This window comes from Aptenodytes forsteri, unplaced genomic scaffold (genome assembly GCF_000699145.1).
Source record: "Aptenodytes forsteri isolate BGI_AS27 unplaced genomic scaffold, ASM69914v1 Scaffold112, whole genome shotgun sequence".
Lineage (NCBI taxonomy): Eukaryota > Metazoa > Chordata > Aves > Sphenisciformes > Spheniscidae > Aptenodytes > Aptenodytes forsteri.
Window position 1 is genome coordinate 555,574 of NW_008794883.1, and position 13,206 is coordinate 568,779.

Genomic DNA, 13,206 nt, shown 5'->3' on the forward strand with positions numbered 1-13,206 from the left:
AATATTCCATGCATTATTTCTAAAGATAAAGACTAATCAAAAGATGCATCGTCTGTAAAATATTAATGTTCTTTTCGTATTATCTTTCCCATTACTGGTCAGCTGAAGCTATAATAGACGGATTTTTTTAAGTATTACTACAGTTACTTGTAATGGTGAGCATGGCAATCAAATTGTGGACGCATTTTAAAATGGAGCAAAATAAAATTTTGAGGGAGGCTTTCAGTAAGTATAAAGCAGGGATAAAAGCCTTGCACGAGGAGGCAAAATCCCACTTTCTTCACGGACAAATTGACTAGGAGTTGTGTGGCTAAATTCACCAAAGCTGCACATAAATAATAGCACTTTCCTGAGTTCTCATTCAACTCTGAAATTCCCCAGTATGCAGTGACCTTCTCACCGTATAATTCCGATCATTTTAAATTTCATGTTTTAGGTGAGAGAGTGAAAAATTGTGGGCGTTTTGCCACTTAGTTACACCCTTTGAAAACACAACTCTCACATACGTATCTTTAACCCTCATTCATCTGAGTTTTGAGAACATGGGTTTTTTTTTCCCAGTCAGTTTTATTTTAACCCAGTATCTCTCTCTTACTTTTAACAGAGAATCAGCACAGCAAGTGGAGATGGAAGGCACTATTGCTATCCTCACTTCACATGTGCAGTGGATACAGAGAACATCCGGAGGGTTTTCAATGACTGTCGGGACATTATTCAGCGCATGCACCTTCGCCAATACGAGTTGTTGTGATGGAGAGCACTTTTTTCTGTGTTTTGGACTCCTTATTCCTTATTAAAAAAAGAAAAAAAACACCCTTGCCCACATAGGGTGGAAGAGAACTGTTTGAATCTCCCATTGATTTGCACCCCTCAACTTTTTCTCCTTGCTGGACAATAGCAGCTCTTCTAAGCTTGCTTCTGTACCCCTTGGACAGTTTGAGATGGCCCCTAACACTTAAAAGGCCATTTCCATGAGGATTCCCTAACACTGTCATTAACAAAAAAAGAAAAAAAAAAGAAATAAAAACTAATTAATTAAAAGCCCTGAATGTGGAGCACCTGAAAGAATTGGGGATAAAAAATTGGAACATAAAACAAAAATTGGGGAGAGAAAACCTTAGGTAATTTAGCACTGTTGTGGGCATAATCATTTAACCCGTGATCTCCACTTTGTATCATTCATTGCATCAGACTAAAGAAGGTGCCAAGTCACAGACCAACTTTGAAGACAGACACTTGAGTTTGGTTCTCTGACTGTAATGTGGCTTTGAACGGAAATACTGACAATTCTACAACAGACCTAGACAGTGCAAAAACCAACTGCTACCTTTCAGAAGGGTATTTTTAAAACCAGTCTTGGTGGTCTAAAGACAACCATGGACATTTATGAATTGAACTGCGTATGGCCTGTGATTGCAGAAAGAGTTAACCACACACTGTTTTCAGTTTGTCCACTGATGATCCCGTCTGCTATAAAAATCATTATCTGGACTGTAGTCCTCACAGTCTTTCCCTTCTTTTTCTTCTTCCCTCCCCTCATTTTTTATTTTACTGCTGGATTATTATTCTTGTACAGACTGTAAAATGTATTATTTTGTACAACTTTATTGAAAAAAAATAACTTGTAGAAGATCTTTGTGCCTTGATTATGGCTGTACCTGTACAATGAGCTAAGATGTAAGTATGTTTGATTGCGCTGTACAGCTTTGTCAACCCTATCTGCAGCATTAGCTCAAGGTAGGGAAAATTTATCTGTAGTTTAGTTTTTCTGGTTTATAAAAGAAGGAAAAATACTGTTTAGTAAAAAAAAAAAAGAAAAAAAGAAAAAAAAAAGAAAAAAGTACAAATTGTGCAAACTTAACCACTTTAAAAGTGAGGTCTTCAACAAGTGACCAGATGTTGCAGCATCATGCTTTTTAATTTTTAGCTTTAATTCATTTAAATCTCTATCCAAATGCAAAACATGGCTTGTTTCTACATAAACCAAATTTTGCTACAAATTATAAATGTTAGTCTTTGGTCATTCATAGTCCTTTTCGCTAAAGACAAAACCAGAACAATAACAGACACGTAGGGCATCATGCAGGTCTGGTGACCATCTCTAGACTGGGCCAAATACCCCACCAACCTCCACTTACGCTGCGTGGGCGTACTACTACCAGAATGACAAGGTGTGCACTGCCCTTGGATTTGGCCACTGAATTCCAGTTTCAAATGACATTTTTATTTCTCTTTTAATAAAGAGATACTTTAGAACCTTTTTGTTTTATATTAACTATATAAGTAGCTTAAAGTGAAGATGTGTGGATTTTTCTTAAACTTGAATAATTTATGCAAATTATATGCTTAGAACAACATGTGGTACAGTAAAAAGAAAAAGAGCAAAAATCACTGTAGCAATAAGAGAGCATGTAATTTTAGTAACTACTACACTGCTTTATATTTTATACCTAGGTGTTTTATGTCTCTGTGAGTGTGTTACTTTTTCATGTGTCTAAACCTACGTGTACAATTTGTACAGAGTCAGAAATTACAGCTGTAATAACACATCTAGAACAGTGTTAGCCTATATTACTCAAAACACCCCTGTTCCCCCTTCATTTACACCCCTAAACTGATCTGGATCTTACTGCGGTGACTTTAAAAGGAAAACGAAACAAAACAAACGCCAAAATACTTGCCTCTTTGCCTTTCACACTAGCTTCCCTCCACCCAAGAGACTGTGTTAACTTTCTTTTTTGGGAAGAGGTCCAGTTTAAATTAAAACTAGGGTGTGGTCAGTGATGTCTGTGCAGCTAGATTTGCTTCAGGTATCAGATGCCTTTTTAATACTAAGAACTGCAACTGTTCAGCAGTTTGAGTTTTCATTGCTTTTGTGGCTAAACTTTTAAAAGAGAATTAATCACCTAGTCCATTTTCACGTAAAGAGCAGGGACTCGATGGAGTTACTGTCCCATCTCTCTTAATTCAAAATTACTAGTGATCTTCCAGAAGACACTAAATCGTCTAAAAATTTTAGCTGCGGTTGCTACTCATCTTCTAAAAATGATCTTTCCTGTTCGCCGGTTTAGAAAGTTGCCACCTGAGCTTTGTAGAGCTGTAGGAGAACGTGACCGAAAATAGTCCCCTACAATTTAAGAATGTATCCAGTGCCTGTAGGTTAAGGGCTGGTGTTTCCACTAGGTAAAAATGGGACACACATAGTGGAAAGGAAATTGATTGTAAGCCTTAATTTTAGTTACAGGAGCCAAAATCTTCAATTTAGGGCCAACCCTTATCTTTTTAAGCCTAGGAGGAGTTGGTGTAAACACCAAATTTATAAATGGGGAAAACCTGTAGTGGTGTGAGGAACGCAAACTCTCATCTGAGAGAAACAAAGCACCTCCATTAAAAAAAAAGAAGAAAAAAATAAGCTTCCTCTGATAACGAGGATACATAGTAACAATGAGCTATATAAGACAGCAGCAGTTTAGAAACCTAAAGCTTTATATGAACAGAAATGTTTAGGGGATGCTTTTTTTTTTTTTCTTAAGTGAGGAAAAAGGCAATTGTTTTGAATATGGTTGAGTTGCACAAGTATGGAGTGTGTGTGTGTCTTAATGTCTCGGTATTGCCTTTGTTAGTCTCTTTATTAGTCCATGCAGTTTGGTGGCCTGGTAAATGCAAGTCTTATTTTTAACGGCTTTCTTTTTTTTTTTTTTAATACAAAACCATAAAACTTTAATTTTTTCTTTTTATAACTGTGTTTTCTTCTGTCTCTAATTTAGTGGCCATAACTTGCAGTTAATTGAACCATTCCAACCTAATGCTTACCCATACTTCCTAGTTTTGTTTTATTTATTTATTTGAACTTCTTGTTTTCATGATTGAGGACTTTCACTTGTGTCTCATTCATCTGTTTGGAAACTTCTGACCTTACAGCCAAAACTTAACTCATTCTACTCAGTATTCATCGTGATGCTGAAGTGTAAGATATGTGCAAATGTAAACACTACCACTTTTATTAATAAAAGCAAATACAGTGTTTTAGGGCACATTTGCATCACTATAGTTGAGGTTGTGTCAGTATTTCCATTATAAACCCATAGAGGGTCTATATCTTGGCACTAAATTGCCCTAAGCTAAATCTTTGCCATACAAGGCTTCTGCTCAAGCATGATTTGGTGGGTTGGTTTTTAAAGAGTTTCCAACACAAACTCATTTCTGTTTTAAGTTTTACAACTGTTTTGCTGGATGGGGGTTGGTTTAAAAAAAAACAACAACAAAAACAACAAACAAACCTGGTTCAAGATTGTTTTTGGCACTTCTGTAACTCAGAAATGGTTTTGATTTTAAAACATAACCTTTGGCAAGCCAGTAACCTACAATATGGTCTGATCACTTTGGGTATTTTGTAAAAATAATAATAAATTGTAGAGATGTTGTGGTTTCAAAATCAGCTACTGTGCATTTGCAGTAACTTATTTCAACCCAAGAACTTTTAGTAATTTGTACATCAGTACGCATATTCAGCAGCCAGTGTGATACAGCAGAATAGTGATAACTCCTGAAGGGTTGGTGCTTTTTTTTTAATAATGTGGAGAGGTAAATTCACTACAGACTAAAAAAAGATGCAGCTGCTTCTGAAAGCATCAAAAACTGCTCTCTTAGAGGCTGAAACTGGAGCTCTGTAAGTTGTTTGGAGCAGACTTTGATGCAAAAGCATATGAAGGCATGCTGGATCAGTTGTCGTAGGCGGGAGCCCTGAGGGCTTATCTTCACTTATCTAAAAACTATTTTGAATCATGGTCGTAGGCGGGAGCCCTGAGGGCTTATGTTCACTTATCTAAAAACTATTTTGAATCATGGCATCGAGGATAGGATTTAACTTAGAGTATGTCAGTAACTCCAGAGGAACTGAAGCTAATTCTGTTCCAGTGTGTTGCACATAATTGATACCTGCAGGATAATTTTCTTTTACCGGTAAATCTATGCACAGAACTATTAATGCTCGTCACCTTCAAATCTGAGCACCTTGTAATTAGTCGTGGCGCAATATTCCTGTAAATGATGTAGGATGTTTTGTATTCTATCCTATTTTCCAATGTCAAAAATTATGTACCAGGAAAAACAGAGGATGATTACACAGGAAATTGACCGCAGATATGGAGATAGACCCCATGACAGCCGAGTACCAGTCCAGTGCCTTAGCGATAATACTGTCGGTGATTGGTGCTATACAAATGTCTAAGATTGATAAAGTTGTTGTATGTTACAAAATTATGTAACTTATTCTGGAAGAGAGTAAGTTCTCTTCTTTCCCCAACTGTATCTAACACGTTATGTGTATTTCTAACAGCGCTGGCACTCACAAGGCTTCTTCCACAGAAGCAGATGATAAAATTCCTACTAACTGTAAGAAGCAGGATCAGTGGAAATCTCACACAGGAACAGGTCCTCATCCCTAAAATACATGTTGAATTTTGTACAACAGTAAAAATATTTACAAGCAAACATCTGTTTGCAGTCCAAAACCAAAACTGTACCCTTCTTTCTCAGCTTGATATTTCTGAAAATTCATCCATTGGGAAAAAGCCTTTCTGTTCTATGACAAACTTTGAGGTGTCTTTGTAAACAAAATAAGCTACAAAGGGGATTTCTGAACCTCTGCTGATGAAAGCCATTACACTGAAAAATCTCTCTGGTGACTGACAAGATAGAAATTCCAAGAGTGAAGCTATTTTAACCCTGGTCGTAACCAGTTAGCTTAAACACTGTGAGTGGATGTGTTTCAGCTACTAGGTAGATAAACTGCTTTAGAGTATTTTACTGTATTGCAGAGATTGCTAAAATTTCAGCCATGAGTACTGGCTTCATAATTAATTTTTTTCAACCCTGATTCTCATCTTATTAAAAGTTAAAACTGCTTTTTACCCTGTCTACTTTTAATGTACTGAGCTGAACAAAATGGGTGCAGTTTAAAGCACAAGTCTACTTGGAAAAGCAACTTTGGAGGAGGCAGGGAGGCAAACTAATCTCTCACTGCATTAAACATAAAAATAATAAGGTGTGGGGGGCGTTCATAACTTCTGGGTCCTATAAACTTAGCGTGATTCTGTGGAAAAAAGTAGGGAGTTCTCTAGGTTAACCACAGCAAGTGCTGACTGCTACCTCTGCAACAAGGGGTAACTGACCAAATATGTAATAGATAATTTTCTTTTTAAGAAAAACAAAAAAAACACCCAACTAGAATTTACAGGTTTTCCTAATTTTTTTCCACTTAGGAAGTCTGCCTCAAAAATCTTTATTTTAATGACAGGACAAAATAAAGCCTTTAAACATTGTCCCAAATACAGAGAGAATGATACATTTTTGAGGGAGAAGATGCTGACGTTAGGGTTTTTTATGTAACTTAAGATGCTTTCTAAGGCTGGGGCACCAGTAGACAAAATGTAAGCAAATTCAAAATTAAAATGTGAATGTATCTCTTCACTTTAATTTACCCAGTTGCTTTATTAAATGAGTTGGCCAATACTTCAGTTTTTTATATACTACTACTCAAGTTTGGAGAAGGAACAAGCTTAGGACAGAGGTAGTAATGTTGGGAATTCTCTCAGTTCTGTTCTGTTATGCAAACTAGTGTTTTTAGGCTGTGAATTTTATGTGAATTATTAGTAAAGTACAGTGTTTCTATTTGTAGTTTTTCAGTATTTGATATGACTTTGGAATTGTATCATCCTTGCAGCTAAAATGCTAGAGTGCCAGCAGAGATCAGGCAGAGAAAGGAGCTGCTGTATAAGGGTTATGAATTAGCGCGTCAGGCTAGTGACTGTAAGGCTACTTGGAAAGGGGGCCCGTTCTACTTCTTTTTTCACTACATTATCAGTTTTCTGTTGGCAGAATCAGAAGAGCTTCCATAAAAAGACAAATGAAGGGGTTGGGTGATAGTACCAAATACACGTCTATGTAAGACCTGAAAGCATTAGTGAAAGGTATTTCAAACTTGTATTAAGCTAGAGCCATAGGAGACAGGATGTCTTTCCTGAAGTGTGTGTGTGATGATTCACGTGTATCTCAGTATTTTTAATCTCTTTTTGCTGGAAGGCACAACATCCAAAATGAAGTAACAGATTTCATGAAAGTTTTGGTGCTAACCTTGAGTTCTGTTTCCCACAGGGCAAAACTCTGCTGGGCTACAAAGATTCATCTATGTAAGAGAGTCTGGAAGCCCAGTGCTGCCACAAGCAACGGCTCTTGTTAACCTATTTGTGATTTAAAACTGGGGAGCTTGCCACCAATTGTTCTGTCCAGCATCATGGCCCAAAACCTGCTACCTTTGGATTCAGCTACTTTCTCCTGTCCTCACCCCCCCCACCCCACCTACTCTTATAACGTATATGGTTGATAAGAGAGAATAGAGCAGCTATGAAAGAAAGTTACGAGACAACCTCACTGAAAGTTCAAAGGAACTAGGGACAGCTAGATAAACAAAACTCCCAAATCCATCACCTTGGACACTGAAAAATATATTTATGGGGGAAATTCTTCATTCCCCAGGTAAGTGACCCAGTTTGGGATCCTTATACAAATTTTCAAGGACAGAGAATGTATTTGTCTAAAAGGCCAAGATATCTCCAACTAAGGAACTGCAAAAAATGCACTTACTACATACATTATAGAACTGAGAGATCCTTCAGTGAAGTGTAAGTTTAATGATCAGTATGCAGATCAGCTGGAACTTGCTTTGAAGCAAGAAAATGTTTCCACTCTAGGCTCATCTTGAGAAGTACTTGGGGCATTGTGAGGCTATGCTTTTAAGCGATCCACAGTATATAAATAGAGTTCCAACTTGTAAGTTGATGTTTGAAGGACACTAGAATGACATTATGTTGGTAACCTAAAAACCACCTTGTTTTGTCTCAGAATACTTCTCAGTTACCTAGCACGTGTCATGGTGTTCAATGTCTGGAATAACACTGTTACCAGTAATTGTGAATCTCAAGGTACAAACAAAAATGCTTAATCTTGAGGTTCTGCTTGAGAAGGAAGAACTCTTTAGCCAAAACTCATTAGCCTAACTTGATGCTGCTGTAATTTCCTACTCGATTTGAAAGTTATTACCTTATCTCTAGTTGAATGTATTGGCTGATTTGTAAAGGGCTAACGATTATGAAATACAAATTTATGCTAAAAGAATTTGTAGAGGGCAAGGAGCAGAGGTAATTAGCATACGGAGAATGCCAGGGTGGATATTTTTAAAAAAACATATGAATAAAAGGCAAACAGTTTTGTTGGAAGTTGGCTCTTCTGTTTGGGATTTTTCTTTTATTCTAGGAAGGAACCAAATGGAGTTGGATGATTTCATCAGCTGTATTACATTCAGCCCTTCTTTAGGTAGGAAATCTCGAAGCATAATTGTTAAGTAATTTGCTAAAAAATCAAGCAACAAATTTTGATAGTTGGATGGAATTGAAACTTGACCATTTGATACTTGGTTTATTCTTCACTCTCTTAGAAGAGCTATTCCCAACCTTTATGAAACCAACCTTCACTTCTGTTTTTAAAAAAAAAAAAGGGTAAAAAAAAAAGAAGGTGGTTCTCCACATTTCTCTAGATCTGGCTCTTCTTCACACACATCTACTTTCCAGGATACCTTTACTGCTTCTTCAAAGCATGCAAGTCTCTCTTCAAGCAGAGACTCTGAGGCTGGCTTTCATAGTATATTTATTGGGCTCAAAATTTTATCTTTAATACCATCACTGCCTCATCAAAATCTCATTAGATGGGAATTGTGTCTCAAGAATATTTTACACACAAAATGTAGTCAAATATGCATTTAGGGAAAAAATTGTTGCATTCATTTGCTGGATAATAAAATCTTTCAGGGACATTCAGGTAAATCTAAGTGCTTTTGTTTATGAACATTTCACTGAAACTTTGTAAAACACAAATCCATATGGAAGAACACAGTTAAACCCAAGAAGACAACCAACATTGTTTCCATTCAAAGTTGTAAAAGTTTAGTTTTCAAAATGAATTTCTGGTACATTTAGTGTTTCATCACAGTTTAAATGATACCTTGAAACTGCTGGTTTTGATCTGACTTTGCCTCTTGTTTATTGACCTGAAGTGGGGAAAGCTTGGATATTGCAATTCTTCTGCAAAGGGCTATTCAGCAAATGTCTGGCTCTGTTACAGGTCCCTAGTTTTCTCCTCAAGGAAAGTTGAAAGTAAATGCTTTGAGTATTGTTCATTCTTTATATATTAAAAAAAAAATCATTTTCTGTTACTGCAATCAAAATAAAGAGATATAAATATATAAAGACAAAAGAACTTCTAGTTTTAAGATTCAGACACTGAAATTACTAGTATCATTAATGTCTAATACCACTATGTCTCTCGCTGGCAGTTGGTGCTGTGGACCTTTTTCTACTCAACTAAGCAGTAAGTTTCGTAGCATAATTACCATTGAAGTCCTACAAGTCCAACTGTTGTCACTAGACAAAACTTTTACATGCTCTGAAAATGCTTTACTGAAGCTAAGATGTACTATTTCAGGCCATAAGCTCTGGGCACAATGAAATTCTCCAGACTGCAGATACAAATATCCTACTTAGGAGATGCACAGCAAATTTCAGTCATGGGAAGGAAGCCGTTCCTACCTATATAAAGACATCTGTCGTACAAAGCCTATTTATTTGAGCCTTCCATAAAGAACTAGGATCTCCTCCTAAGCCTCACAAAGTCTCACCTTTGTGGTTTTCCCATCTAGTTTCACTGGAATGTTAGTTAAGTTCTGGACTCACTTTTTGTCCAATTTTAAATTTTCTGAACCTTCTGTTAGGGTAATATAATAGTTACTCTGAAATCACCTTCAGAGAACTTGTCCTACATCTTATAACACTGTACGTCATTACAAGCCCAAAAAAAAGAGCTGATGAAGCACAGGAGGTATACAGATGTTTCTTATTCGACACTCAGAAAATACTTTTTCTTTCTTGGTTTGGGATAGATTAAATTCAGGTCCAGTATTTTCTTAGGAGTTCTGACTGCTTAATCACACTGTCTGTTCTGAGTACGCTATTATTTTCTCACGTCTATGCGATGGAAATTGCCCGCTAACTAAATGGAGGTAAGCCAAAAACTTTTTCTCAAGGATATTTCCATTGGCCTCCAGCCTCAGCCTGTCACTTCACTCCCAGTTCTTTCCTCATAAAAAATGGCCAGTGCTTCCATAAGCGTTGAAAAGTTACCTTACTGTCTTCCTGACTGCAGGCAATCGAGCAATCGTCTAGCACAGGTAGAGAATGTGTCCGTTGTGCCTCTACTTCAATCCATGCCTTTTATTCTGAAAAAGTCTCTTTTCCTTTCTGTTGACAGAGCAAAAAGAACGTTATCCTCGGCTCACAAAAATGTTGAAGAAATGTTTCAGAAAGGGTTGCTTCACTGCTGTAGGGCAGCATATGACAGCACAACTCGCGCTGTGCTGCAGTTCAGGTAGTGGTGTATAGGTTCTATACTGAAATTTTAAGTGCAGTAAGCCCTTTAACTAGTACAGTGACCACACCTGAACAAGGACTGCGTCTCTTGAAGATGCTACGACAACTTACTTCTAAACAGGGTTTTTTGGCCTTTCATACCCAGCAATTTCATGGACTGCATAGAAGACTATGTAATGTCTTTTTACTATTTTTCAGTTAGAAACTGAATGAGAATAAAGGACCTTTTAAATAATTAATCAGCAATGCTCTTGGCTGCCCTCCAAATCCCAGAACACACCCTCACCCTCCCCTTTCTCACAGTTAAACTCTTATACAGCTGAAGAACAGGAGTCAATCAAAAGAGAGACAAAGGGACTCTGTTTCTCTCACATGGTCTCCATTTCAGTAATGCCTATCTCCTTGCCTAAGATCAGATTGTATGCTCAGTTTTCGGTTTAGACTTACCCCCTCTTCATTTGTCTGTAACTTCCTAGTCCCTCTCTTCGCTGGGGGCCCTCTTGGCCTGTTGCCTTCGGTCAGCACCCCAGCTCAGCCGGTCTCCTTTGGGACCCCCTCTCTTGGCACCCCCAAGAAGGGCTATACTAAGGTCCCGAGGTTAGCACCACCACTGCTCTGGGGATCCAGCTTCATGTACAGGGGAACAAATCCTGCGTAACAGGCTGCCCTGTGTGGTTACAGACAGGCTAAGAGCCTCAGAAACAGGGAACTTGGCTCACGCAGCACAGACCTCTCTCCTGCCCAGAAATGAAACTGCTAACTGTAATGCCAATAGTGTTATTTATAGGGACTACAGTTGGTTTATTAAGATTTTTTTAGATCAAAGACTTCAAGATTTTGTCTTAGGCTAAAAGTAACCCCCCCAAAAAATTGTTTGCAATGAGAAAAGGCAAAAATGTTCTTTAGTGTTATTCTCCGGCAAGTGTTGGGTACACAGTTACACCAATGCTGGTCCTAAAACTTTACCACTAAAATATGGTCCTAAAAATCTTACCACTACCATTCCACCAAAGTTATCTTTCCTAGTCTTTAACCCTCTTTTTTTTCCTACTTGTTAGTTTTTAATTCTACCATAACATTTGATCATTACTATCAACTTGTTGCTGTTGTCCAATATCCTCTTTACGCTTCAGAAAGTGCAAGTAAACTGCTGTGACACAACTGCAGCCAGAAGAGCGACACATCCAGTTCTTTCCTCTTCCCTTGCAATCCCTGTCTAATTGCTGCTGCGCCGGGAGGCTTTGGGAGGTTTTGCAGGGTAGGGAAGTTTGCTTTTAAATTTCCATTGGCTTCTTTTTCCCTCTGACTTTATTTCTTTCCCTCTGACTTTATTTCTTTCCCTCTGACTTTATTTCTTTCCCTCTGACTTTATTTCTTTCCCTCTGACTTTATTTCTTTCCCTCTGACTTTATTTCTTTCCCTCTGACTTTATTTCTTTCCCTCTGACTTTATTTCTTTCCCTCTGACTTTATTTCTTTCCCTCTGACTTTATTTCTTTCCCTCTGACTTTATTTCTTTCCCTCTGACTTTATTTCTTTCCCTCTGACTTTATTTCTTTCCCTCTGACTTTATTTCTTTCCCTCTGACTTTATTTCTTTCCCTCTGACTTTATTTCTTTCCCTCTGACTTTATTTCTTTCCCTCTGACTTTATTTCTTTCCCTCTGACTTTATTTCTTTCCCTCTGACTTTATTTCTTTCCCTCTGACTTTATTTCTTTCCCTCTGACTTTATTTCTTTCCCTCTGACTTTATTTCTTTCCCTCTGACTTTATTTCTTTCCCTCTGACTTTATTTCTTTCCCTCTGACTTTATTTCTTTCCCTCTGACTTTATTTCTTTCCCTCTGACTTTATTTCTTTCCCTCTGACTTTATTTCTTTCCCTCTGACTTTATTTCTTTCCCTCTGACTTTATTTCTTTCCCTCTGACTTTATTTCTTTCCCTCTGACTTTATTTCTTTCCCTCTGACTTTATTTCTTTCCCTCTGACTTTATTTCTTTCCCTCTGACTTTATTTCTTTCCCTCTGACTTTATTTCTTTCCCTCTGACTTTATTTCTTTCCCTCTGACTTTATTTCTTTCCCTCTGACTTTATTTCTTTCCCTCTGACTTTATTTCTTTCCCTCTGACTTTATTTCTTTCCCTCTGACTTTATTTCTTTCCCTCTGACTTTATTTCTTTCCCTCTGACTTTATTTCTTTCCCTCTGACTTTATTTCTTTCCCTCTGACTTTATTTCTTTCCCTCTGACTTTATTTCTTTCCCTCTGACTTTATTTCTTTCCCTCTGACTGTATGCTCTCTTCTGCCTTGGCTCTCCAGCAGTGACTAACCGGGCATGAACGGCTTGAACTGGGACAGAGCGAACCTCCACCTCCTTGGGAACCGCTGCCACGGGGCCAGCTTTGACGTTTCCGTATTTCATTTCTACCTGCTGGCGCTCATGGATGGTTTTAGCCATAATTCACCAAGGAACGGCTTCACCGCCGTGAACGCCGGCTCCAGCCGAGAGCAGCGCTGAGGCGTGAGGTAGCTGCCGCCCCGGCACCCCGCTCCGCCGGCACAGGCCGCGCTGCCGCCGGCTCCTGTCAGCACGTCCCGGGGCGGGGGATGGGTCTGGGGCAGGAAATCTTCCACCATCCCCGAGCGGCAGAAAGGTGACGGGTATCACGCACCAGCCGCCCCCTGCTCCGAGGGCCGCCGCGGCGATCCCCCCCCTTCTCGGCCCTGTCC

The 13,206-nt window shown here is 38.4% G+C and overlaps 2 protein-coding genes across 4 annotated transcripts in view; both read left to right on the plus strand.

Annotated features, from left to right (window-relative positions):
• Positions 1-4,439, plus strand: part of GNAS (GNAS complex locus) — a 60,558-nt gene extending 56,119 nt beyond the window's left edge. For all 3 annotated transcript variants that reach the window (XM_009274721.1, XM_009274723.2, XM_009274722.2), the window contains one exon: positions 605-4,439. In XM_009274721.1, the coding sequence (XP_009272996.1) occupies positions 605-751 (147 nt within the window). In that variant the 3' untranslated portion in view covers positions 752-4,439. The remainder of the gene's footprint in view (positions 1-604) is intronic.
• Positions 4,440-5,144: 705 nt separating this feature from the next.
• NELFCD (negative elongation factor complex member C/D) overlaps positions 5,145-13,206 on the plus strand; it is an 18,170-nt gene continuing 10,108 nt past the window's right edge. The window contains exon 1 of the mRNA XM_009274750.1: positions 5,145-5,246. Coding sequence (XP_009273025.1) covers positions 5,145-5,246 — 102 coding nt within the window. The remainder of the gene's footprint in view (positions 5,247-13,206) is intronic.